Source organism: Procambarus clarkii, chromosome 27, assembly GCF_040958095.1.
Source record: "Procambarus clarkii isolate CNS0578487 chromosome 27, FALCON_Pclarkii_2.0, whole genome shotgun sequence".
Classification (NCBI taxonomy): domain Eukaryota; kingdom Metazoa; phylum Arthropoda; class Malacostraca; order Decapoda; family Cambaridae; genus Procambarus; species Procambarus clarkii.
In genome coordinates, this window is record NC_091176.1 from 7,565,217 (window position 1) to 7,593,002 (window position 27,786).

At 43.5% G+C, this 27,786-nt stretch overlaps 1 protein-coding gene across 1 annotated transcript in view; it reads left to right on the plus strand.

Moving 5' to 3' along the window:
- The window catches only part of LOC123762720 (protein GPR107), a 158,114-nt gene that overhangs the window by 71,321 nt on the left and 59,007 nt on the right, over positions 1-27,786 (plus strand). The window contains exons 7-9 of the mRNA XM_045749433.2: positions 63-176; positions 799-929; positions 16,657-16,806. Of these exons, the coding sequence (XP_045605389.2) occupies positions 63-176; positions 799-929; positions 16,657-16,806 (395 nt within the window). The remainder of the gene's footprint in view (positions 1-62; positions 177-798; positions 930-16,656; positions 16,807-27,786) is intronic.

Consider the following 27,786-nt stretch of genomic DNA (forward strand, 5'->3'; position numbering starts at 1 on the left):
GGACCAATGATATGCTGTTGGGTTCCTTTGTATGATGCAGTATTTATTTTTGTATTTTACAGTTTTTAGTGTATGTGGCTCAAGAAAAAGAGGAAGGTCTCTATAATCTCAACTTCCACAACTGCATGAATTTTGGCTCTGGGGAAGGATTCTCGACTATTGATATGAATTTACAGGTAAGATTGTAAGACATTTGTTCCCGAGTGAACATGAGTGGTGTCTTTTGACTTGCATTCATGAGATTTGATATTGTATGTAAATCAAAAGTATTAAGTGTACTAAAGTTGGTTTGAATTAACAAATGCTGTACATATCACTGGAAATGTTTTGAATGAGGGAATGACTCGGCTTTAAGGTAATTTACTTGAGATTTCATATATGATGTCTGTTAACTTTTATCTAAATTTAAGGTTAGCTATGTGACACATGTTCATAATGTGTTACAACAATAACAAATGATGTATTGTTATTGCCAGATAGATTGCTAAAGAAAAGCTGGTTTTTGTCTTAAAGGTTCTGTACTTCGAACATGGCCATAATATACAAGGTGAATCAAATGTATTTACATCATCTGCTTGATTATCATCATCATCATCATCATCATCATCATCATCATCATCATCATCATCATCATCATCATCATCATCATCATCATCATCATCATCATCATCATCATCATCATCATCATCATCATCATCATCATCATTCATCAGGCCTGTTTTTCTTTAACTCTGTAAGAGCATATACTAGAAGAAACTCATTAATGTACTAATATATTTATTATTTTTCCCTGGTAAGATTACAGAGAAGAATCCAGATGACAACTACCTATCAGCTGGGGAGATGCCCCTTCCAGCCCTGTACTTTATGATGGCCCTCCTCTTCTTCCTCTCTGCTTGCTTCTGGTTCTTCCTTCTCAAGATGAGCAAGTGAGTCTTCAAATTTGGTTTTATTTTTACATTGTCTGTTAGTATGTGATGTCACTGTCATTGTTACCACCACTACCCTATGTGCCACTGTCATAGAGTAGAGAAGCATATAAACAGAATGGATATCAAAGTATTGTAGAGAAAAAAAGGTTTAACAACTTAACTGCGCCAACCGAGTACATATTCTCGGTCGGTGGGAAACTGCGCCAACCGAGAACACTCGTTTTAATTTTTTCATACCCATTGTAAATGTGTGCGAGGTTGGTTGTGTATGAAATGGACTCTTAGGATCTCCAGTGAGAGGCAGCCATCTTGGAAAAAATTCCCAGAATGCCTTAGGGCTGCTGGCTGAGTTAGTACTGAGGTAAGCAACCATGGGTGGCGCATGCGCCTCTTGACTCCCAAACAACTGTCCGACATGGTGTTGAAAGATCGCGCTTTGTCTGTGAAATTCAAACCTTATTGTTTGAAGAACATAAGGGTCATAATATTGGTGAAGCTAGGCGCAATAAGGACCTAACACAAAGGTCGGATGCAAGTGATACAGCACCTATGAGAAGGATGTACTAGGATACAGTGAGCGTATCCAGTTGTAGCTCTGAGCGCCACCCTTGCCCACATATGCTATCTCCAATTTATTTAGATGATACATAGATGAATCGTTTTCTGCATTCAGTGATGATGCATCTGATACAAGTAGCATAGATGTTTTCCATAGATATTTTCAAAAATACCTGAATCTCTTCTTGTCTGACGGACACTCTTTGAGGCTGACTGAATCTCTTCCAGACTGACAGACACTCTTTGAGGCTGGCTGAATTTCTACCTGTGTGGGACCTTACGAAGCGATCTTTTCACGACTACCTTACAAATTAATCTTTTCTTGTAATCTTTTCAAGACTACCTTACATTTTACAAGCTTGGCTGCATACCACCTACAGGTACTAATGCCAAGAGTGTACATGAGTGCGTTATTTGCAAGCACACAGAACGAAGAAACAGGAAGAAAAAATTTATCTGGACCTGGTGAACTGAGAGCGAAGTCGCGCTGTGTACCATGGACTACTTGGTTGATTATTACTCACTTCCGAAGTACTTAGTGTGTAATACAGTGTGTTACTGTGTAAATAGTGTGTGAAACTGTACATATTGTAATTTTAGTGAATTTTTAACAAGTAATATTGCGACAATAAACATTTATTGTGGACACATTACTGACACATGTATAACAGTTCCATGGAACATTATCAACGTTCTATTGTATACATATTGTAAAGGACACAAATATGCATCATATACGATAAAAAACAAATAAAACCGCATTGGAAATACATAGAACAAATTGAAGATATATATGTGGCAACACCCGGTGCTTGAATGGCTCGCGGGACCTTGCTGGGTGAGTCACACACGGGCGACTAGGCCCTGATGACGTCACAGCGCACCTTGTCCACGTCCCCACAGCCAAACTAGTGGAATTTGGTATTTATTTTTACATAAACATGTTCAGATAAGGAAATTTATAATTTTACAAAGAAAAAAAAAAAATTTTGAGAACACTCATTTCATGTGCACGGGGAATTTAACAATAAACTCGGCGCAGCATGGTGGTTAAAGATATTTGGAAGGACAAAACTGCTGGATTAGCAAGATTACTAAAGCAGTATCTCTGGCCTTCATTGAGAATAGTAACTGCTAGAACTCTGAACATTACCATAATAAATTGCCTAATGCTTAGTGTATGTACATAAGTTCCTCACCATTATGTTCCTCACGAGTCACCTCCACGTGACTAGTCAGGGGCCTGACAGCTGAATGGACAGCGCTTGGGATTCATAGTTCTGAGGTTCCGGGTTTGATACCCAGTGGGGGTGGAAACAGTTGGGTAAAGGTTCTTTCACCCTGATGCCCCTGTTCACCTAGCAGTAAATAAGTACCTGGGAGTTAGACAGCCATTACTGGCTGCTTCCTGAGGATGTGTAACAAAAAAGGAGGCCTGGTCGAGGATCAGGCCTCGGGGACACTAAGCCCCAAAATCATCTCAAGATAACCTCAAGATAAGCTTGTCTCAGGGCGATGCTCATTGTTTTTGTCTCCGTCATGCTGCCTGTTGGGTCGGTGACACCTTTGACCCAGAGTCCTGTGAGGATTGTTGCTTGTTTGTGACTCGATTCACCCAATCTACTGATGATATTTTTCGGGTGCAGGCAGCTAGTGCGTTGCAGGCTAGGTTTAGGTTGCTGCAACGTGCTAAGTTGATTGCTTCCCCGGATGCCCCGAGGCTGCCCCGCTTTGCTTATAGGGACTCGAACTTGGGGGTGTCGGTTGCTTCGGCCTTGGTTCAGTTCGCACCCCCTCGTTCTTCCCCTGCTGTGGTTCCTTCTGGTCTCTGCCCCCCCCCCCCACTTCCCCCCTTGCTTCCGCCTTCGGAGCGTCTGAGGGCTTCAGGGTGAGGGCGGGGTTTAGTTAGAGGATTCTGAGACTCGGGCAGTTTCAAGAGTTACCCCTTCCAAGGTGGCAACAGAGGCATTCGAGTCGGTGCCTCCAGCTGTTGTGTATGGGTCTGACTAGTAGGCCCCCCTTTTTTAGTGTTTTTACGGCTGCCCCGGCTTTTTATTTTGAGGCTAAGGAGGATGATTCGGCCCCGGGTCCTGGTATGGAGGTTCCCTGGGTTGGGGGGCTAACTTGGGAGCCTTGGGCCCCATTGGACCCCACCTGGGTTTTCCTATCCTCTGAGTGGGGCTTAATATTACACGGAGTGGGGGTTTTTCTTCCCCCCTCCCCCTTTACGTTCGAGTTGGTTTGGGTGTCGGACCCTCCCCGAATTCGGTTCCGTGTCCCTTCGGGTCCATCGGTACCGTCTTTCCTGTGGGTAATTTTAACCATTTTCTCAATTTTCTTATCTAGAACGTGTATTCTTCTACATCATGTAACAATCTTGTTTGAATCGTATCGGGGTCCTGCATGACCATTGATCACGTATGCCAATGTGCACATACAATATGAGCCTCCATGATTTTGTGCTTGATTCTCAAGGATCTTGAAGGCTCGAGAAGCACTTCGATAATCAAAACATTATTGGAACATCTGTCGATTTCCGGTGAGGGTTACCTACAGTCCTTTCTAGGACTCGTTCATACTCTTCCGTACTTATCATCATTCAATACTATATCTCATTTTTTTGTTATATCTTAGTCATCATTTTGTTTATGGACGGTGTAAACGTGTGTTGGTGTTCCGCGACCTTTATTACGGGTAATACACCGCACTAACTATTCTTACTTTCCAATCATAGCCCCCTAGATACTGGGGGTGTTCTGGATTTTATATATAGGGAACATTCCTAGTTCTTTTCTCTGAATATGGGTGTAGGATGGCTCAGAGTGACGCCGCCTCCACCTATACACTATACCTAATCTTTTCCTCCTGCACATGCACATGCGACATAATTCACCAGCGATGCTCCCGGCACATTACACGGCTAAGCACTGTAATTACCTAAGTGTAATTAACAAGTGTAGCTACAGGATGAGAGCTACACTCGTGGTGTCCCGTCTCCCTAGCACTCTTTGTCATATAATGCTCTGAAGCTACTGACGGTTTTGGCCTCCACCACCTTCTCACCTAACTTGTTCCAACTGTCTACCACTCTGTTTACAAAAGTGAATTTTCTTATATTTCTCCAGCAGCTTTATTTCGTTAGTTTAAATCTATGACCTCTTGTTCTTGAAGTTCCGGGTCTCAGGAATTCTTCCCTATCAATTTTATCAATTCCTGTTGTATGTAGTGATCATATCGCCTCTTTTTCTTCCAGCTTCTAGTTTTTGCATATTTAATGCCTCTAACTTCTCCTCGTAGCTCTTGCCCTTCAGTTCTTGGAGCAACTTAGTGGCATGTTGTTGCACCTTTTCCAGTTTGTTGAAGTCATTCTTAAGATATTGGCACCACACAACCGCTGTATATTTCAGCTTTGGTCTAACAAAAGTCATAAACAATTTCTTTAGTATTTCTCCATCCATGTATTTAAAAGCAATTCTGAAGTTAGAAAGTGTAGCATAGGTCCCTCGCACAACGTTCTTAATGTGGTCCTCAGGTGACAGTTTTCTATCTAGAACCATCCCTAGATCCATTTGTCAGAATTCTTTAAAGATTTCTCACATAATTTATAGGTTGTGTGGGGTCTATGTTCTCCAATTCCACATTCCATAACATGGCATTTATTCACATTAAATTCCATTTGCCAAGTGTTGCTCCATATACTTATTTTGTCCAGGTCTTCTTGAAGGGCATGACAATCCTTTAGGTTTCTTATCTTCCCTATTATCTTAGCATCATCAGCAAAATGTTCATATAATTCTGTATACCAACTGGTAGATCGTTTATGTAGACAATGAACATTACCGGTGCAAGAACTGAACCCTGAGGTACTCCACTCATGACATTCCTCCAATCCGATACCTTGCCTCTGATTATGGCCCTCATTTTTCTGTCAGTTAGGAAATTTTTCATCCATGTTAGTAGCTTACCTGTCACTCCTCCAATATGTTCCAGTTTCCAGAACAACCTCTTATGGGGAACTCTGTCAAAAGCCTTTTTTAGGTCCAGATAGATGCAGTCAACCCATACCATCTCTTTCCTGTAAAATCTCTGTGGCTCGATCATAAAAACTGAGTAAGTTCGTTACACAGGATCTTCCAGATCGAAAACCATACTGTCTGTCTGATATTATATCTTTTTCCTCCAGGTGTTCTACCCATTTAGTTTTAATTATTTTGTCCATTATTTTGACTATTACACTTGTCAATGATACCAGTCTATAATTAAGGGGGGTCTTCCCTGCTTCCACTTTTGTAGATTGGAACTATATTAGCCTTTTTCCACACATCAGCTACAACTCCTTTACACAGGGATGCCTGAAAAATCAGTTGAAGTGGAATGCTGAGCTCAGGTGCACATTCTCTCAGAACCCATGGTGAAACTCCACCTGGACCAACTGCTTTGTTCTTAGCTCCTTGAGCATTTTTTCCACTTCGTCTCTAGACACCTCTATGTGCTCTCTATGTTGTTCTCTAGGAATTCTTATTGTGTCTGGTTCCCTGAAGATTTCATTTTGTGCAAACACACTTTGGAACTTTTCGTTTACTGTTTCACACATTTCCTTTTCATTTTCTGTGAATCTATTTCCCATTTTCAACCTCTGAATATTCTCCTTTACCTGCAATTTGTTGTTTATGAATTTATAGAATAGTCCTGGTTCTGTTTTACATTTGTCTGCAATCCCTTTTTCAAAATTTCTTTCTGCCTCTCTCCTCACTGCCGTGTAGTTGTTTCTCAGCATCTTTGTATCACTGGTATGTTTGGGGGTTTGGCCTCTTCCTGTATTGATTCCATTTTTTTTTGTCTTTTGGTCTCTGTCCCTCTCGCAATTTCTGTTGAACCAATCCTGTTTCCTAGTTCTGCATTTCTGTTTTTGTATAAATTTTTTTGTGCCTTTATCATATATTTCACAAAACTTGATGTACATCTCATTCACTTCCTTCCCTAGCAACAAGTCTGTCCAATTATACTCACTAAACAGGTTTCTAAGTTCACCATAATGTCCTCCCCTGAAGTCAGGTTTTTCAACTGCTGCAACCTCCTTATTTTCTTCTAGATTATAACGCATTGCATACTTTATAACTCATTGCATACTTTATTCCAGAAAGCCATGGTCACTTTTACCAGAGAAAGGAAGGTACTGAATGTCAAATATCTCTTCCTCCTTCCTAGTAAATATCAAATCTAGCATGGAGGGAATGTCCCCTTCCCTCATCTTCGTAACTTGTTTAACATGTTGATACAAGAATGTTTCCAGGATGAGGTCTACAAATCTACAGGTCCAAAAATCCTCTGTTTTAGCTTCATATGCTTTTCAGTCTCTGGATTTCAAGTTGAAGTCGCCGACTATCAACAGTCATGATCTATCGTTATCCGCTCTCGCTATAATCTCTCTCATTATTGTTATAAGACCTTCTCGTTTACTATCTAGCTTCTCCTTTGACCATGTGCTGCTTGGTGGTGGACTATATGCATTTATGATCATTAGTTTATCATCCTCATGGCAGATCTCGAGTGCTATTATGTCAACTTCTTGTAGATTGGCAGTCATTATTTCGTTCACATTTAGGTGTTCTTTCACCAGCACAGCAACGCCACCACCTTTCCTAATTTTTCTGTTCTGTCTCCAAATTGAGTAGCCCCTTGGGAATATGACCTCATTTAAAATAACATCTTCAAGTTTTGTCTCCGTGAGTGCAACAATGTCTGGTGTCTGCAGCTGTGCAGCATCACTTAACTCCAGTATCTTCGATCTCACCCCATCTATGTTAGTGTATGCAATCTTCAGGAACTTGTTCCCCCTCTTCTTATTCTTCACTCCTCCTCTCTCTTAACAATTTTGTTGGTGTGGCTTTATGTACCACTTTACTGGTCTGCCTACCCCTATCACTTTGTAGAAAAAAAAATTTATTTCTTCTTCATTCCTGCTCTCATTTAAACGCTTTGCCTCGGCGAGGTTCAGTTTCAGCTTCTCTCTATCTTCTTTTGAAAGGTCTCGTCTTAACGACCACACTTTCCCATCCTCATCCCTTTGTAATTTTCTAGCATTCCTTAGTACTTCTTCCATCTGTTTGGCACCATTTAGGGTGATCCTCAAAGGTTGATCTTCCCCCTTTATGTACCTGCCTATTCTCCTGTAGTCGCACACATTTTCTATGGTAGTAAGACCTTCCACGAGGCCAACAATTTTATCTACTACTTTAGCTTCTTCTACAGCTCTTTCTGACCTAGATGTTATCTCCTTTTCTTTGCAACCAAAAATTATCAGGGACTTACTCCGATCAACTGTGTTTTGCACCAACTTCGGGTTAGATGCCAATTCCTTCCTCACTTCCAGCCTAATGTCTGTTTTATCTTGGTTGCTGCAGTGTTTGGCTTCCTTTACTGCTTCTTCAATTTTTCCTTCTCCTTAGGCCACTTGTGCATAAGTGAGTTGCATATCTTTCTTGCACTGTTCTATTCCCTGTGTAACTTCCTCCATCTGTGCTGACAAAAGCTGTTTCTCCTGTTGAATTTCCTTACCTAACCTATTGTTGTCATTTATGTTTAAATTCACTTTAACTTCTTCCAAAGCTATTTTTAAGAGTTTATTTTCTTCTTCAATGGCTTTGCAATTTGTTTCCAATTGATTCTTATCCTTGCGCAAGTCTTTCACTAAACCCTCAAGACATAAAACTTTGCTATTCAAATGGTCAATACTTTCTTTCAATTTACTAATTATTTCTATGTGAGAGTTCACTATAGTAACTAATTTTACCAATTTGTTCTGTAGACTGGTTATATCAATGCTTTCTTCATTGAAGAAAGTTAAGGTCTGTTTTGTTTTTCCTCTTGCCGGCAGCCATCTTGAATGTTCTTCCCTGCACTGGAACACTAGGGCACCTTTTTCTCATCCAATTTTTCACTTCCCTTAGCACATTCCTGTTATCTCACCTATTTTTCAAAAGCACTATACCTTTATGTTCTCTAGGGACACCACTCACTATCATCAACCTGTACTACAATACTTAGGCTTGTTGAAATATGCTGGAGCTCCTCTGATGCAAGTGTTGACCTTAGGGGATGTCACCTATTGAATCACTGTCACTGTCGTGACACTATAGTGCTTATGCTGTACAGAAGAGATTCTACGGTCTGGCAATACCGTCAGCCAGGCACTGGTTCTCGATTTTTGCTTTAGGGTTCTGGCGCGTGGTTTTTCTCCTCCTGGGTTTATCCCTCTTGTGTCCTTTGCTTTTGGTAGTTAGCTCCAGGGTAGCCAAAGGGGCTCCCCCCAGAAAACCAGCGTTGACTGTAATGAAACACCATTTTCTGGGTGAGACCCTGAGGCTCTCCGGCAACCCTCCCTTCCCCCCGTTCGGTGTTTTTCTAGGGGAGCCACTACGGCTTCCCGGAGCTTACTAGGCTGATATGCTAATGTCAGACTTTGGCATCAGTCATGTGTATGGAGTTCTTATGGGCACCGAGAACCACGAGCCAGAACCTGGTCCAATCTAGAGAGGCAAGGGGAGCAATGGCCTATAGAAACCCCCGTGTGGATGGAAGCATTCTATGTCTGCTATCGACCGGGTCATGCACCCAGAAAGGTAAGCGTCCCAAAACAAACCCCTATTTTGGAGAAAATTGCAACCAAAATGCCGAACGAGTGAATTGAACTCCCCAAACAAAAACTAGCAAACTAATATGATGTCACCCGTCGCCGCGCCGTCGGCTGCGCAGCTCCCCCTTTCTCTGTGAGGGGAAAGGGGGAGCCTCAGACCTCCCGCGCTGGCGATCCACATCCCAGTTCTTTGGCTGATGCTAAAGGCTGAAGTCATGTGCTCTGGCTCCAGTGGTTGTTTCAGCATTGTAAGTAGCGTGTGGTGACTGTCTTTTAGGTGGTGAGTGAGTCGGGAGTGATTCTCCAGTACTCAGGCTGCATGCGCCTAGGGTTTCCAGCAAGTATGTGCCCTATGTGCCTTGTAAGTACTGCCCTTGGGGCTTGGGGTTCCCTTCCACAAGTCCCTTGGGTTCTGCCTCTGCTAGGCCATTTACTGCTTGGTTTTCAGCAGCCCTTTGTGTGCTAGGTTGTTCTGTCTCCCTTGTTCATCTTGGGTTAAGGGGCAGTTTGCACTGGTGGGGCGCAGGGTACTGCACAGCTTGTTTTCACCAATCATAGCGGCCGGCTCTGTTTCACCTGAGTATGCTGTCCTCTTGCGGGGTTTTCTTTTTTCGTTTTGTTTGTCTACCTGGTGGGGGGATCTGCCTCGGCTCTTTCCCCCTTTTGTAATGAGTACACTTCGTTTTCTGGTGGTTCCCCCCTGCTAGGTCCCCGTGAGTGTACACGTCCTGGGGGTTCAGTTTTTAGAAAGTTGTTTGGTAGCCATGGGCGCCGGTTAGCAGTACCCTGCCTGGGATTACCTGAGCGCGAGTCCTCTTAGAGTAAACGCTCACCACCCTGGGAATCCCCTAAGGGATGCGCGAGTCCAATGGATGTGACCCCGGAGTCCCCCCTCGTTTCGTGCGAATTTGTGCGTTGCTCTGTCCCCTTGTCTCAGTGTGACTCTCATGAGTCTTTGCCTCCATCTGCAGCCTGTGAGGTCAGTGGCACCTTCGGTCCAGAGTCCTGCGAGTTTTGTTGCTTGTTTGTGACTTGGTTACCCTGTCTTATGCTGACTATGTGGGTACAGGCAGCACTGGCATTGCAGGTTGAGTTTTGATAGTGGCAACGCTGTAGTGGTTGCTGCCCGGAAGCCCCGAGGCTGCCCCGTTTTGGTTGGCGTGTCGGGGCTTGGGGGTGTTGGTGGCTTCGGTTTCCTCCACTGCCCCCCTTGTCTTTCCCCAAGGGGGAAAGGGAGCCAGTCGGCCGAGCGGACATCACGTGGGACTTGTGATCCTGTGGTCCTGGGTTCGATCCCAAGGGCCAGCGAGAAACAATGGGCAGTTTCTTTCACCCTATGCCCCTGTTACCTATCAGCTGTCACAGGCTGCTTCCTGGGGGTGGAGGTCTGGACGAGGACCGGGCCGCGGGGACACTAAAATGCCCCGAAATCATCTCAAGATAACCTCAAGATAGATAACCCCTGTTGTGGTCTGGTTCCTACCCCCCCTCCCCCTTCTCCCTGCATCCGGGTTTTTACTGTCTGTGGGTTCGGGGTCGGGGCGGGGCCTTGTTGGTTTTGAGACTCGGGCAGTCTCGGGGAAATCCCCTTTCGGAGTAGCGACGGGGGCATTTGAGCCCGTTCCTCCAGCCGTGTTGTATGAGTCTGCAGTGGGCTCCCATCTTTAGTACTTTCGCACCTGCCCTGGTTATTTCTTGTAAGGCCGGGGCTTTGGGGGGACGGTTCAGCCCCGGGGCCTGCCGTGTGGGTTCCCGGGGCTGGGGAGGGGCTGCCTTGGGGGTCTCGGGCCCCGTTGAACCCTGCCAGGGTTGTTCTACCCTCTGAGCGGGGTTTGCGGTTACGCGGAGTGGGTTTCTTCCTTGCCCCTCTTCGTATGAGTTGTTGGGCATCGGCCCCTCCCCGGGCTCGTTTCCTTGTTCCTCGAGTCCGTTGGTTCCGTCCTATTGGTGAGTGTCCTTTTCCGTTTATTTCCCCCTCTTTTTGGGACCGGACTTCCCCGTCATGTCCCCTCTTCGTGGGGTTCTGCATGAATTTTGGTCTCGAGTGCGGCTGTGTTTTTGTGTGCCTTTGTGATTTGTGCTTGCTTCTGTGGTTCTCAAAGGTTTGCGAATGTTTTTCGCTACTTCCCGTATTATTGGAACGTCTCTCATCTTTCGATGTGGCTTCCCTCCGGTCCTTTCTAGGGCTTGTTGGTCCTCTTCTGGGCTTATTCTTGGTTTTTGGCCCTGTCTCGATCTTTTGTTCCTGTATTTTTTCTCAGTGCTCGATCTCTGCACTGTTCGTTTTCTTCCCATATTCCTTGTCCGGGGTGCCGGATTGGGCTACTTGTAGCCCAATTGGATTGCCGGTTAGGTTCCTTGTCTTCTTTAAGTATACCGGCTATGTATGTCGTTGCTTCCTGTTTTTTGGCTCCTGTTCCCATGAGCTAGGCTGTTTCTGCTCCTGCACAAATCCCTCGGGTCACGAACTTTTTGGGCTACTTTTCTTGTAAAATAGTCCTTGTTGGCGCCTTGCCACCATGGGAGTGGGCGTGCGTTATTTTGGTCTGGGCGGTGTGCACGAGTGCTGGTGTTTTCCGTCCTTTTCTCTCGGGTGCTTCACCTCTACCTCTTCTCCATTCTCCAGTTCATGCCCCATGGCTACTGGGGTGTTCTGGCTTGCAGCTATGGGGAGGGCGCCGAAGTTTTTCCCTGTGTTATGGGTATGGGGTGCCTCCATCACCTCTCCCCTCCACTTCTGCATGTGAGACTCTGGCCTTCTTCCTCTGGCGGTGCTCCCGGAATCTTCTCGGCTACGTTGTGTCGTGACACGTTCGTGCCTACGTTCTGCAAGTGAGTTGATGTGGTCTGGCATCTTTTTCGGCCAGGCGTTGGTTCATGGTCTTTGGGGGTGCGAATGTGAGAATGGCAGAACACAAGTGCCCGCAGGGGACCTCTTGGCCCATGCAGGGCAACTCCTTATTGTACCCATCCAGTCCCACTTGTATGCATGTTCAATCCATGCTTGAGTCAGTCCCGAGGCTCCACCTCCACTAGGTTACGAGGTATAATGGTGGTGGTGACTGTTATGAGGTACATGTTACTGTGTCAAGATGTTATGCGGTGACATTTTGATGCGGTTTTGTTACTGAGGATGCGTGTTCGGGTTGGTTGTGGCGTTTTGTTTGGCTCTTGCGTGTTTTCCTCCTGGGGGCCTTCCTAATTTTTTTTTTTTATTTATTTATTATAACTTTTGCCCCAGGGGCAAGTTTATTGCGCAAAAATATTGTATTTTCTTACATGCTGCTGTGGCGGTGTGCCCACTCATCCTGTGAGTGGGCATACTGCCATAGTGGCGTGTTCAACACTCTCCAATAGGAGGGGAACCCGTTGGGTTGTTCATCCTGTCACTTGATCCTGGATGCAGCTGGGACTTGCTTAACTGTCTCCAATGACCAGCTCCTCGAACTAGGGGATTACCGTCTGTCAACCCTTGGACTCTTACCTTGTTTGTCTGTCCTATTTATTACAATGATCTTCTCTGGGTCACTCATACCTTGCCCGCCTTGACGTAACTGGCTTAGCTCTTCCAGGTATGTTGGGTTCTCTCTACTCCCCTACTTTTCTTCACCTTCACCTTCTTTCTTCTTAGGGAGCCGGTCAGGCCGAGCAGACAGCACGCTGGACTTGTGATCCTGTGGCCCCGGGTTCGATCCCGGGCGCCGGCTAGAAACAATGGGCTGAGTTTCTTTCACTCTATGCCCCTGTTACCTAGCAGTAAAATAGGTACCTGGGTGTTAGGTAGCTGTCACGGACTGCTTCCTGGGAGTGGAGGCCTGATCGAGGACCGGGCCGCAGGGACACTAAAGCCCCGAAATCATCTCAAGATAACCTCAAGATAACCTAGTTGTGCTTGCTGGGGTTGAGTTTTGGCTCTTTAGTCCTGCCTCTCTGTCACTCACCTGCCATTTACAGGGGCCCTTGTGCTTGTTGTGCTTCCCTCGTTGTGTTTGCGGGGGTTGCGCTCTGGCTTTTTGGTGTCTCCTGTCGTTCGGCTTGGGTCCAGCTTCCTGAGCCTACTGAGCTCTGTTGTATCTACGCTTGACTCTATGTGTGGGGTCTGCCTCCACCACATTCCTTCCTCATGCATTCCATTTGTCTCCTACTCTGACGCTGGAATCCTTCTGTCATTTCTTTTGCTCATTGGGCATCCGTTCCACCTGTGTCCCCTGGTACGTGTACCCCTTGTGTTTCTTGGTCTGTCTTTGTCTACCCTCTCATTTCCTCATGTGGGTCTGGTGTTGTTGTCCACTCTGGTTCTTCTGTCTCCCACTGTCCTTCGGTTTCCTTCCCGTTGTCTCCTCTTAGCTCATACCGCTTGGTTCGGGTGCTGGTCTGGTGGCGCCCCTTGCACTTTTTTTGGTTTGGTCTTGTGTTGGGACCTGACCAACGACTGTGTGTTGTTGGTGTGCCTTTCGTTCCCGTTTGCTGTCCGCCTTTTGACTCCTTTGCCAGGCTTGGATATCTGGTTCCTGGCTTTCCCTGCCTGTTGGCTTTTTCCGCATTTCGCTGTGTCCCTTCTTTCATGTGTCAGTCGGGGCCGTGGTCTCGGACCTCCTGGCGTGCTCACTGGCGTTGGGATGTTCCATCTCCTTTGCTGGTTTGGGTTTCAAGTTCTGCCTGTTCAGTGGTCGCACCCAAGATCTTCCCGCGGCTCCGCCGTTTCTATGGCTCGTTTGGTCCGTAGCGGGGCTGGTTCGGCTCTGCCTGGAGTCCTGCCTTCTGTTGGTGGTCAGGTGGCTTCATTGATGGTGTCCCACCTGCGTGCTTCTTTTTGGCGGCAGTGTGGGGTATTTTGGAGGTCCTTCCTTTTTCTTTCTGTTCCTTCTTAGGTAGCTGTGTTTTGTTGGCGTGGTCTTGTCCTTCTCTTATGAGGTGTTCGGGGCCGTCATTTTGCCGCATACTGTCGCCTTGTTTCAGTGCGGCGCTGGCAGAGCCCCTTCTGCTTGAGTTCGGTGTTGATGTTGCTTCTGCGCCGTTCCGCAAGCTGTCTAGTGCGTTGGTTCGCCTCCGGCCTGCTCATGAGCCGTCTGAGTCGTCCTGGTAGTTGGACTGGGTGCTCTTTTCTTCTCCTCGGTTTCTTGTGGCCCCTTCGGTTCCGGTTTGTTTCTCGGGGGGTCTTTTCCTGTTGGCATTAGCCTCTGGGGGTCGGGTTGGTGAGCTTCATGCTCTTCTCCGGCGCTGCGGTTTCTGCTCCTTTGGTCGAGGTGATCGTTTTGTTCTCCTGCAGCCTTCTCTTCTTTTCTGGTGAAGGATGAGACTGCTGCTTTCCGAAGGGGGGTCCCTGGGCTGTTGATGCTTTGTTGGTTTGGCCGGGGTGCATCATGTTTTGTGCCCAGTTGTGGCTCTACGCCATTATTGGCGCGCCACGGCTTCTGTGTCTGTGGACGTGCTTTGGGTTGATCCGGTTTCCCTTCTTCCCTGTTCGCAGGTGCGGGTCTCCCAGGTCATCCGCAGGGTTATTAACAGTATTGCGCCCCGGGCAGTACACTTCGCGCGTATGCACGAAGTAGGCCTGACAGTGCGAACAAGCAAGCGGGCGAGCGTTCAGCGACACTAAATGTGCATACTCGTTTCAGTTTTCTCACCTAAATTCTTGTGCTATGTCGCTCGTTTTGGTATCATTGTGTTTACAATAGAATTCCCTACAGGTGTATATGCATATAAGGTCCAAAAGCCAAGCTTGACTCCCCATATCAAAGCCTAAATTCGCGGAAAGTTACCCGTGAATGCACAAAATCAGTAAAATGTGTATACTCGTTTCAGTTTTCTCACCTTAATTCTCGTGCTACCTCGTTCGTTTTGGTATCACCATGTTCACAATTAAATTCCCTGCAGGTGTATATGCATAAATTGTCCAAAAGCCCAGCATGACTCCCTTAGCAAAGACTGAAGTTACCTGTGAACGAGAACCAATTATCACACCCGCAACCTAATGTGTATACTCGTTCGGTTTAATAACATCAATTTTCGTGTTACGTCGCTCATTTTGGTATCAAATTGTTCGCAATATAAAGGCGCGTATTTTAAAACTAGTCTCATAATAATAAAGCAATAACAAGAATGTTAACAAATACTGTATTTTAATTTTGGACACTCATCATCACAAAATTATTTATATCTTTCCAGTGTTCTGACATAAAATTTTGTGTTAAATCTTTAATTTTAGTATCAAATTGTTCGCAATGTAATGGCGTGCATGTTAAATCTAGTCCCAAAATAATAGCACAATAAATAGAATTTTAACAAATATTTTAAAATTTTGGACCAAAAACGTATTTTTAATCTTTCAAGTGTTCTGACATCAAGTTTTGTGTTACATCTTTCATGTTGATATCAAATTGTGTGCCCTCTAAAGGCGCTCATTTTGAAACTATGCCGAAGTTAATCGGATAGAAAATGAGTTTTATACAAATATTTTTTATATTTGACACGAGGGGTGTCCAAAGAGAGCGATAGTGTTAAGGCTGGTCCAGCCTGCAGTCTATCCCCGTGCCCGTGACGTTCGCGGCTCATGCTGCCCTTCTTTGGGACTGAGTCTTGGCGGACATTCGGGTGTGGGGATTTTGGCGTTCGAACAGGGTCCTGGCTGCTCTTTGCCTTGTTCACTCCTCTGGGGTTGGTCGTGCCTGTGTTGCTTGGATCGGAGGATGCAGCCAGTTGTCTCGGCTTCGGGTTTAGGAGTGAGCAGCGACCGCCTCTCAGATTAGTCCCTATTCTTCCTCTGTGGGGAGTTAGCTCTGGGGAGCCGTTAGGGGTTCTTTCCAGAAAACCAGCGTTGAATGTAATGAAACGCCATTTTCTGGGTGAGACCCGGAGGCTCCCCGGCATCCCTTCCTCCCTCCCGGTCAGCCGTTTTTCACGCGTTATGACATCCTGCCTCAGAAGTGGGGGTGTGGATCGCCGGCGCGGAAGATCTGGGGCTCCCCCTTCCCCCTCCTGGGGAGGGGGTAGCTGCTCAGATGGCGGCGCGGCGATGGGTGACGTCATGTTAGTTTGCTAGTTTTTGTTTAGGGAGTTTTATTCACTCATTCGACTTTTTGGTTGCAATTTTTACCAGAATAGGGGTTTGTTTTGGGACGCTTACCTTTCTGGGTGCCTGACCCAGTCGATGGCAGACATAGAATGCTTCCAATCACACGGGAGGTTTTATAGGCCATTGCTCCCCTTGCCTCTCTAGAGGGGGGGGCCCAGGTTCAGGCTCGTGGTCCCTGGTAGGCCCAAAGAACTTCATACTCATGACTGATGCTGACATTAGCATATCAGCCTAGTAAGCCCCGGGGAGCCTCCGGGTCTCGCCCAGAAAAGGGCGTTTCATTACATTCAACACTGGATTTTTTTCCACAGTAGTTGTGTCTGTGAATGCTGCAGCCTAAGTATTAAGGATTCAGAATTAGTAGAGATGAAGACATTTAATGTACTGGATTAATGAATCAGCACATAACCTGCTTTTATAATGTCTATAACTTGTGTTTTTGTTGTCTTTTGCAGAGATCCTGTTTTCAAGATCCATTATTTGATGGGATTTCTGGTGGTGATTAAATCATTTAGTTTACTCTTCCATGGAGTTAATTACCACTTCATCCAGACAAAGGGTGTTCACATGGAGGCTTGGGCTGTCATGTATTACATCATGCATCTGTGAGTATTCCAAAACTTAATGATACACACACACACACACACACACACACACACACACACACACACACACACACACACACACACACACACGCGGAGGTGAAGCTGGAGGAGGCAGAAGTCACACTGCAGCAAGCTCCTGGAAATATCGAATTACCTAAGTATTGGGCACAGGTTGAGGGCTACAGTGGTGTCCCAGGTTACATAAAGGTTCAGGGAAGAGTAAAAGCAAATAAAATACAATAAACAAGTAAAACTGAGTGAAAATAGCCGAGTGGAAAAGTTTGTTTTGGTCTAGAACAAAATCAAAGATGGCCGCCGCCACCACCCCCACTGAGAAGGTAGACACACCATCAGATGATGGTTTCAAAGGATTCTCAACACAAGATATAAGGAAAGGAGGTGTTCTTGGCAGGTTAGAGATAATTGAGGACATGCAAAAGAAGTATGAAGAAAAAGTGCTTAAATTAGAAAGGACAATGGAGCTCTTTGGAGTGAGCTTTGCACTCTAAAAGGGAGTATGCTTCAACAAGGTAAGATTATTACTGCATTAACAGACAAGGTAACAAATCAGGAGGAGCAAATCAAGGAACTAGTGAAAGAAAATGAGGCATGGAAAGTGAAGTGTGGTGACTTTGAAGAAATAAACAAGAAGATAGACTCATATGGTGAACAACTCCAAGCAAGCCTAAGGGCTAACATAGAGTTAGGTAAGGATCTCCAACTGGAAACTTCACTGTCAACTCACATAGAGGAGGTGAATAAAGAACTAGAAAAGTATAAAGAAGAAATAAAAGCGACATATGCTGAAGTTGTAAAAGAGAGAGAGACTATCAAAGAAGTGTGTTTAGAAGTCAAAACCAGAAATGACCAACAAGAAGCAGAAATTAGGCAAGCAATTAGGAAAGAACTGGTTACCAACAGTAAACTGGTACAAAACACTGCAGATAGAACTAAGTCCATAATCATTTTTGGATGTTTAGAGAAGGAAATTTCATCTAGGGTGGACCGAGCGGCAGAAGAGATGAAAATCATAGAGAAAATAGTAGGTTTAGGAGAAGGCTCAAAGGAAAATGTCAGTGATTTTAGAAGAATAGGAAAATATGAGAAAGAAAAGAACCGCCCCTTAAGGGTGACGTTTAATGGTGTGAAAAACATGATGGAAGTGCTAAGAAATGCCAGGAAACTGCAGAGTGATGAGGTTGGCAAATTTTGGTCAATAAGACAAGACCTCTCCAAGGAAGACAGAGAAAAGCTGAAAATGAACTTAATTGAGGCAAAACGTCTAAATGGGGATAGAAATGAAGAAGACAGAAATTCTTTTTTTTACAAAGTGACAGGGACTGGAAAGCTTGTGAAATGGTACATAAAAACAAAGCAACAAGATCAGTAGTGGAAGGGGGAGTAAAGAGCAAAGGAAAAGGGAACATGTTCCTGAAAATTGTATATACCAACATAGATGGAGTGAGGTCAAAAACTTTGGAGTTGCAAGATATAATCCAGCTTAGGGTCCCAGATATTGTTGCATTATCAGAAACGAAACTTGAAGGAAATATAATAAATGAAGTCATATTCCCAAGAGGCTACTCAGTTTGGAGACGTGACAGGAAAACTAGGAAGGGAGGAGGAGTGGCTGTACTGGTGAAAAAACACCTGAAGGTAAAAGAGTTAATATTTGAAAACCCTCGAGATATTGACATAATGGCATTGCAGGTCTGGAATCAGGATGATAACCTGATAATTGTAAATACATACAGCCCACCAGCAAGCAACACGTGGACAAAGGAAGAACTGGATGACAAACGAGAGGGCCTCATAATGGTCATGAGAGATATTATTGTACAAGCAGATAAAGATAAATCACGACTGTTGATACTGGGGGACTTCAACTTTAGAGCAATAGACTGGGAGGCCTATGAAGCAAGAACGGAGGACTTTTGGACATGCAGATTTGTGAACCTCATTCTGGAGACATTCTTGTATCAACACATAAAGCAAGCCACAAGAATGAGGGAAGGAGATGTACCGTCAGTACTGGATCTAGTATTCACCAGGAAAGAAGAAGAGATTTTTGACATCCAGTACCTTCCTCCCTTGGGAAAGAGTGATCACGTCCTGTTAGACATTAAATATGCTTTAAGATATCATCTAGAAGAAAATGGGGACAATGAAACAGTTGATAAACTCGATTTAAAGAGAGGCAACTATGGGGAACTTCGAAATTTTTTTAATGAGTGTAATTGGACAGAATTGTTGGTAGGCAGGGAAGTAAATGAAATGTATGCCAAATTTTTAAAACTATACGAGGAAGGCACACAAACATTCATACCAAAACAGAGATGCAGGACCAGAAAACAGGATTGGTTCGACAGAAATTGTGAGAGGGCAAGAGACCAAAAGACACAAAAATGGAATCAGTATAGGAAGAGGCCAAACCCCCAAACATACCAGCGATACAAAGATGCGAGAAACAACTATACAGCAGTAAGGAGAGAGGCAGAAAGAAATTTTGAAAAAGGGATAGCAGATAAATGTAAAACAGAACCGGGCCTATTCTACAAATTCATAAACAACAAATTGCAGGTAAAGGATAATATCCAGAGGTTGAAAATGGGAAACAGATTCATGGAAAATGAAAGGAAATGTGTGAAACATTAAATGAAAAGTTCCAAAGTGTGTTTGTACAAAATGAAATCTTCAGAGAACCAGACACAATAAGAATTCCAGAGAACAACATAGAGCGGATAGAGGTGTCTAGAGATGAAGTGGAAAATATGCTAAAGGAGCTCGGGAGGAACAAAGCAGCTGGCCCAGATGGCGTTTCACCATGGGTTCTGAGAGAATGTGCATCTGAGCTCAGCATTCCACTTCACCTGATCTTTCAGGCATCCCTGTGTACAGGAATCGTAGCAGACGTGTGGAAACAGGCTAACATAGTTCCAATCTACAAAAGTGGCAGCAGGGAAGACCCCCTCAATTATAGACCTGTATCATTGACAAGTGTAATAGTGAAAGTATTGGAAAAGCTAATCAAAACTAAATGGGTAGAAAACCTGGAGAGAAATGATATAATATCAGACAGACAGTATGGTTTTCGATCAGGAAGATCCTGTGTATCGAATTTACTCAGTTTCTATGATCGGGCCACAGAGATATTACAGGAAAGAGATGGCTGGGTTGACTGCATCTATCTGGACCTAAAAAAGGCTTTCGACAGAGTTCCACATAAGAGGTTGTTCTGGAAACTGGAAAATATTGGAGGGGTGACAGGTAAGCTTCTATCATGGATGAAAAATTTTCTGACTGATAGAAAAATGAGGGCAGTAATCAGAGGCAATGTATCGGAATGGAGAAATGTCACAAGTGGAGTACCACAGGGTTCAGTTCTTGCACCAGTGATGTTTATTGTGTACATAAATGATCTACCAGTTGGTATACAGAATTATATGAACATGTTTGCTGATGATGCTAAGATAATAGGAAGGATAAGAAATTTAGATGATTGTCATGCCCTTCAAGAAGACCTGGACAAAATAAGTATATGGAGCACCACCTGGCAAATGGAATTTAATGTTAATAAATGTCATGTTATGGAATGTGGAATAGGAGAACATAGACCCCATACAACCTATATATTATGTGAGAAATCTTTAAAGAATTCTGATAAAGAAAGAGATCTAGGAGTGGTTCTAGATAGAAAACTATCACCTGAGGACCACATAAAGAATATTGTGCAAGGAGCCTATGCGATGCTTTCTAACTTCAGAATTGCATTTAAATACATGGATGGCGATATACTAAAGAAATTGTTCATGACTTTTGTTAGGCCAAAGCTAGAATATGCAGTTGTTGTGTGGTGCCCATATCTTAAGAAGCACATCAACAAACTGGAAAAGGTGCAAAGACATGCTACGAAGTGGCTCCCAGAACTGAAGGGCAAGAGCTACGAGGAGAGGTTGGAAGCATTAAACATGCCAAAACTAGAAGACAGAAGAAAAAGAGGTGATATGATCACTACGTACAAAATAGTAACAGGAATTGATAAAATCGACAGGGAAGGATTCCTGAGACCTGGCACTTCAAGAACAAGAGGTCATAGATTTAAACTAGCTAAACACAGATGCCGAAGAAATATAAGAAAATTCACCTTCGCAAATAGAGTGGTAGACGGTTGGAACAAGTTAAGTGAGAAGGTGGTGGAGGCCAAGACCGTCAGTAGTTTCAAAGCGTTATATGACAAAGAGTGCTGGGAAGACGGGACACCACGAGCGTAGCTCTCATCCTGTAACTACACTTAGGTAATTACACTTAGGTAATTACACACACACACACACACACACACACACACACACACACACACACACACACACACACACACACACACACACCTGATCTTTCAGGCATCCCTGTGTACAGGAATCGTAGCAGACGGGTGGAAACAGGCTAACATAGTTCCAATCTACAAAAGTGGCAGCAGGGAAGACCCCCTCAATTATAGACCTGTATCATTGACAAGTGTAATAGTGAAAGTATTGGAAAAACTAATCAAAACTAAATGGGTAGAACACCTAGAGAGAAATGATATAATATCAGACAGACAGTATGGTTTTCGATCTGGAAGATCCTGTGTATCGAATTTACTCAGTTTCTATGATCGAGCCACAGAGATATTACAGGAAAGAGATGGTTGGGTTGACTGCATCTATCTGGACCTAAAAAAGGCTTTTGACAGAGTTCCACATAAGAGGTTGTTCTGGAAACTGGAAAATATTGGAGAGGTGACAGGTAAGCTTCTATCATGGATGAAAAATTTTCTGACTGATAGAAAAATGAGGGCAGTAATCAGAGGCAATGTATCAGAATGGAGAAATGTCACAAGTGGAGTACCACAGGGTTCAGTTCTTGCACCAGTGATGTTTATTGTGTACATAAATGATCTACCAGTTGGTATACAGAATTATATGAACATGTTTGCTGATGATGCTAAGATAATAGGAAGGATAAGAAATTTAGATGACTGTCATGCCCTTCAAAAAGACCTGGACAAAATAAGTATATGGAGCACCACTTGGCAAATGGAATTTAATGTTAATAAATGTCATGTTATGGAATGTGGAATAGGAGAACATAGACCCCACACAACCTATATATTATGTGAGAAATCTTTAAAGAATTCTGATAAAGAAAGAGATCTAGGAGTGGTTCTAGATAGAAAACTATCACCTGAGGACCACATAAAGAATATTGTGCAAGGAGCCTATGCTATGCTTTCTAACTTCAGAATTGCATTTAAATACATGGATGGTGATATACTAAAGAAATTGTTCATGACTTTTGTTAGGCCAAAGCTAGAATATGCAGCTGTTGTGTGGTGCCCATATCTTAAGAAGCACATCAACAAACTGGAAAAGGTGCAAAGACATGCTACTAAGTGGCTCCCAGAACTGAAGGGCAAGAGCTACGAGGAGAGGTTAGAAGCATTAAATATGCCAAAACTAGAAGACAGAAGAAAAAGAGGTGATATGATCACTACATACAAAATAGTAACAGGAATTGACAAAATCGACAGGGAAGACTTCCTGAGACCTGGAACTTCAAGAACAAGAGGTCATAGATTTAAACTAGCTAAACACAGATGCCGAAGAAATATAAGAAAATTCACCTTCGCAAATAGAGTGGTAGACGGTTGGAACAAGTTAAGTGAGAAGGTGGTGGAGGCCAAGACCGTCAGTAGTTTCAAAGCGTTATATGACAAAGAGTGCTGGGAAGACGGGACACCACGAGCGTAGCTCTCATCCTGTAACTACACTTAGGTAATTACACTTAGGTAATTACACACACACACACACACACACACACATACACACACACACACACACACACACTTTGGACAATTGGACAAACAATTTGACAGAATTGTTGCTAGGCAGAGAAGTAAATGAAATGTATGCCAAATTTTTAAAACTATACGAGGAAGGCACACAATCATTCATACCAAAACAGAGATGCAGGACCAGAAAACAGGATTGGTTCGACAGAAATTGTGAGAGGGCAAGAGACCAAAAGACACAAAATTGGAATCAATATAGGAAGAGGCCAAACCCCCAAACATACCAGTGATACAAAGATGCGAGAAACAATTATACAGCAGTAAGGAGAGAGGCAGAAAGAAATTTTGAAAAAGGGATAGCAGATAAATGTAAAACAGAACCGGGCCTATTCTACAAATTCATAAACAACAAATTGCAGGTAAAGGATAATATCCAGAGGTTGAAAATGGGAAATAGATTCACGGAAGATGAAAAGGAAATGTGTGAAACACTAAACGAAAAGTTCCAAAGTGTGTTTGTACAAAATGAAATATTTAGGGAACCAGATACAATAAGAATTCCAGAGAACAACATAGAGCGGATAGAGGTGTCTAGAGACGAAGTGGAAAATATGCTAAAGGAACTCGGGAGGAACAAAGCAGCTGGCCCAGATGGCGTTTCACCATGGGTTCTGAGAGAATGTGCATCTGAGCTCAGCATTCCACTTCACCTGATCTTTCAGGCATCCCTGTGTACAGGAATCGTAGCAGACGTGTGGAAACAGGCTAACATAGTTCCAATCTACAAAAGTGGCAGCAGGGAAGACCCCCTCAATTATAGACCTGTATCATTGACAAGTGTAATAGTGAAAGTATTGGAAAAGCTAATCAAAACTAAATGGGTAGAACACCTGGAGAGAAATGATATAATATCAGACAGACAGTATGGTTTTCGATCAGGAAGATCCTGTGTATCGAATTTACTCAGTTTCTATGATCGGGCCACAGAGATATTACAGGAAAGAGATGGCTGGGTTGACTGCATCTATCTGGACCTAAAAAAGGCTTTCGACAAAGTTCCACATAAGAGGTTGTTCTGGAAACTGGAAAATATTGGAGGGGTGACAGGTAAGCTTCTATCATGGATGAAAAATTTTCTGACTGATAGAAAAATGAGGGCAGTAATCAGAGGCAATGTATCGGAATGGAGAAATGTCACAAGTGGAGTACCACAGGGTTCAGTTCTTGCACCAGTGATGTTTATTGTGTACATAAATGATCTACCAGTTGGTATACAGAATTATATGAACATGTTTGCTGATGATGCTAAGATAATAGGAAGGATAAGAAATTTAGATGATTGTCATGCCCTTCAAGAAGACCTGGACAAAATAAGTATATGGAGCACCACTTGGCAAATGGAATTTAATGTTAATAAATGTCATGTTATGGAATGTGGAATAGGAGAACATAGACCCCACACAACCTATATATTATGTGAGAAATCTTTAAAGAATTCTGATAAAGAAAGAGATCTAGGAGTGGTTCTAGATAGAAAACTATCACCTGAGGACCACATAAAGAATATTGTGCAAGGAGCCTATGCAATGCTTTCTAACTTCAGAATTGCATTTAAATACATGGATGGCGATATACTAAAGAAATTGTTCATGACTTTTGTTAGGCCAAAGCTAGAATATGCAGCTGTTGTGTGGTGCCCATATCTTAAGAAGCACATCAACAAACTGGAAAAGGTGCAAAGACATGCTACTAAGTGGCTCCCAGAACTGAAGGGCAAGAGCTACGAGGAGTGGTTAGAAGCATTAAATATGCCAAAACTAGAAGACAGAAGAAAAAGAGGTGATATGATCACTACGTACAAAATAGTAACAGAATTGATAAAATCGACAGGGAAGACTTCCTGAGACCTGGAACTTCAAGAACAAGAGGTCATAGATTTAAACTAGCTAAACACAGATGCCGAAGAAATATAAGAAAATTCACCTTCGCAAATAGAGTGGTAGACGGTTGGAACAAGTTAAGTGAGAAGGTGGTGGAGGCCAAGACCGTCAGTAGTTTCAAAGCGTTATATGACAGAGTGCTGGGAAGACGGGACACCACGAGCGTAGCTCTCATCCTGTAACTACACTTAGGTAATTACACTTAGGTAATTACACACACACACCCCCACCCTTCCCCTACCTACCTACCTATATATTATGTGAGAAATCTTTAAAGAATTCTGATAAAGAAAGAGATCTAGGGGTGGTTCTAGATAGAAAACTATCACCTGAGGACCACATAAAGAATATTGTGCAAGGAGCCTATGCGATGCTTTCTAACTTCAGAATTGCATTTAAATACATGGATGGCGATATACTAAAGAAATTGTTCATGACTTTTGTTAGGCCAAAGCTAGAATATGCAGTTGTTGTGTGGTGCCCATATCTTAAGAAGCACATCAACAAACTGGAAAAGGTGCAAAGATATGCTACGAAGTGGCTCCCAGAACTGAAGGGCAAGAGCTACGAGGAGAGGTTGGAAGCATTAAACATGCCAAAACTAGAAGACAGAAGAAAAAGAGGTGATATGATCACTACATACAAAATAGTAACAGGAATTGATAAAATCGACAGGGAAGATTTCCTGAGACCTGGAACTTTAAGAACAAGAGGTCATAGATATAAACTAGCTAAACACGGATGCCGAAGAAATATAAGAAAATTCACTTGCAAACAGAGTGGTAGACGGTTGGAACAAATTAAGTGAGAAGGTGGTGGATGCCAAGACCGTCAGCAGTTTCAAAGCATTATATGACAGAGTGCTGGGAAGACGGGACACCACGAGCGTAGCTTTCATCCTGTAACTACACTTAGGTAATTACACACTTACTCTTAGGTAATTACAAGAATGAGGGAAGGAGATGTACCGTCAGTACTGGATCTAGTATTCACCAGGAAAGAAGAAGAGATATTTGACATCCAGTACCTTCCTCCCTTGGGAAAGAGTGATCATGTCCTGTTAGACATTGATTATGCTTTAACCCTTACACTGCTCAGGGGTCCTGGGGATATTTACACCCCTGTGCGCAAGAAAAAAAATTCAAAATTTTTTTTTCGTCTTCTAAACATGTTAATTTGTGTCCCCTGAGCACGGGAAAAAAAAAATCGTAGGTGACATTTTGGGCGCAATTGACCGAGGAAGTCTGGCAAAAAGTGGGCGTTGACAGAGCGGTCGTCAGACCCGGTCAGCGTCACCCGCGCTGACAGGTGGGAGTTGCCACAAAGATATTATTACCTAATTGTTTCAATGTCTCCGATTGATTTTTTCTTACTTTTTTTTGCAGTAAAATTATTCAATAGTGTGTATTGTAATATATTTATATAATAAAAGTGGTGAATAATCGCTATACTCAAAAGTATGATGTGCATATTAGTGATTCAATTATTATGTTTATAAAACAATAAACAAATAGTTTTGTTGCTATTACACTCTATACACAGGTTATATATAAGTATCTGCATCTTTTGGTCACCGTAACGAACCACTAAGTTGGTATTGAGAGTCGAAAAGCAACGAAGAGTTACCGCCAAACACCAGCCAGCCACTCGCTGCCACTCCCTCAACACGCACTAAACTTTCTTCCCAACAATACCATTTGTGGTGTTATTACACTATATACAGACGTTATATATAAGTATGTATATATTTTGTTCACCACAACTGTACAGCTAAGCTGATATAGTTAGTACAGGCACTAAGAGTCGTCGCTATACACAGATGGCGGCTGGCAGCTCCCTCACTCATTCAAGGTCACACGCACTAAACTTTCTCCCCCAACAATACTGTTTGCAGTGTTATTACCCTATATACACATATTATATATAAGTATCTACATCTTTTATGCACCATAACTGTACACCTAAGCTTGTAGTGCGCCCAAAGAGCATAGTGGCCACCCTCTAAACAGCTAGACAAATCGTGCAGATGACGTTACCTTCGTCACCCAAATGGCTCCTCCCAGCATAATCCTTTTGCTGTTATTACACTAATACACACATTATATATAAGTATCTACATTTGTGTTCACCATAGAGAACCACTGACCTGGTATGGTGAATACAAACAATAACAGCTAGCCACACAGTCAGTAAACGATGCTGTCTCCCTCCATCTCTCAGCATCACTCCTCCCACAGCGCTAATTATTACAACAATCCTGCTATTATCACAACCCTGGTTATTTATATCACAGTCATGGGTCATCTGTAATATTGTCATTGCTAAATAATAACAATTATATATTTATTTTGACATTTTTCGGCGATGCTGTGGTCACAAGCTGAACAGCAATGCTGTTCGCTCATGCTGCGTGTGCCAGCCTTGGTTGCTCCAACAGTACTGTGCCTCTCACACCTGAGAATATTGTCCACGATTTTTAAAAAAAATGGCGTCTGTTTACAAGAGCCCTGAGGAAGCTACTGTGAACCCCGTGTAGCTGCGGGCCATTTGAATCGGGCCTGGCACCCTATGGCGTATATATACGCCATGCGCACCGTAGGACATGTTACTCAGGGCGTATATATACGCCATGCGCAGTTTAAGGGTTAAATACATGGATGGCGATATACTAAAGAAATTGTTCACGACTTTTGTTAGGCCAAAGCTAGAATATGCCGCGGTTGTGTGGAGCCCAACCACACATAAGCACCTCCAAAGGATACCTGATCAACCAGGCTGTGACTCATACGTCAGGCTGCGAGCAGCCTGGTTGATCAGTCCAGCAACCAGGAGGCCTGGTCGACGACCGGGCCGCGGGGACACTAAGCCCCGGAAGCACCTCAAGGTAGCCTCAAGGTAGGTAGCCCATATCTTAAGAAGCACATCAACAAACTGGAAAAGGTACAAAGACATGCTACTAAGTGGCTCCCAGAACTGAAAGGCAAGAGATACGAGGAGAGGTTAGAGGCATTAAATATGCCAAAATTAGAAGACAGAAGAAAAAGAGGTGATATGATCACTACATACAAAATAGTAACAGGAATTGATAAAATCAATAGAGAAGATTTCCTGAGACCTGGAACTTTAAGAACAAGAGGTCATAGATTTAAACTAGCTAAACACAGATGCCGAAGAAATATAAGAAAATTCACTTTCGCAGACAGAGTGATAGAT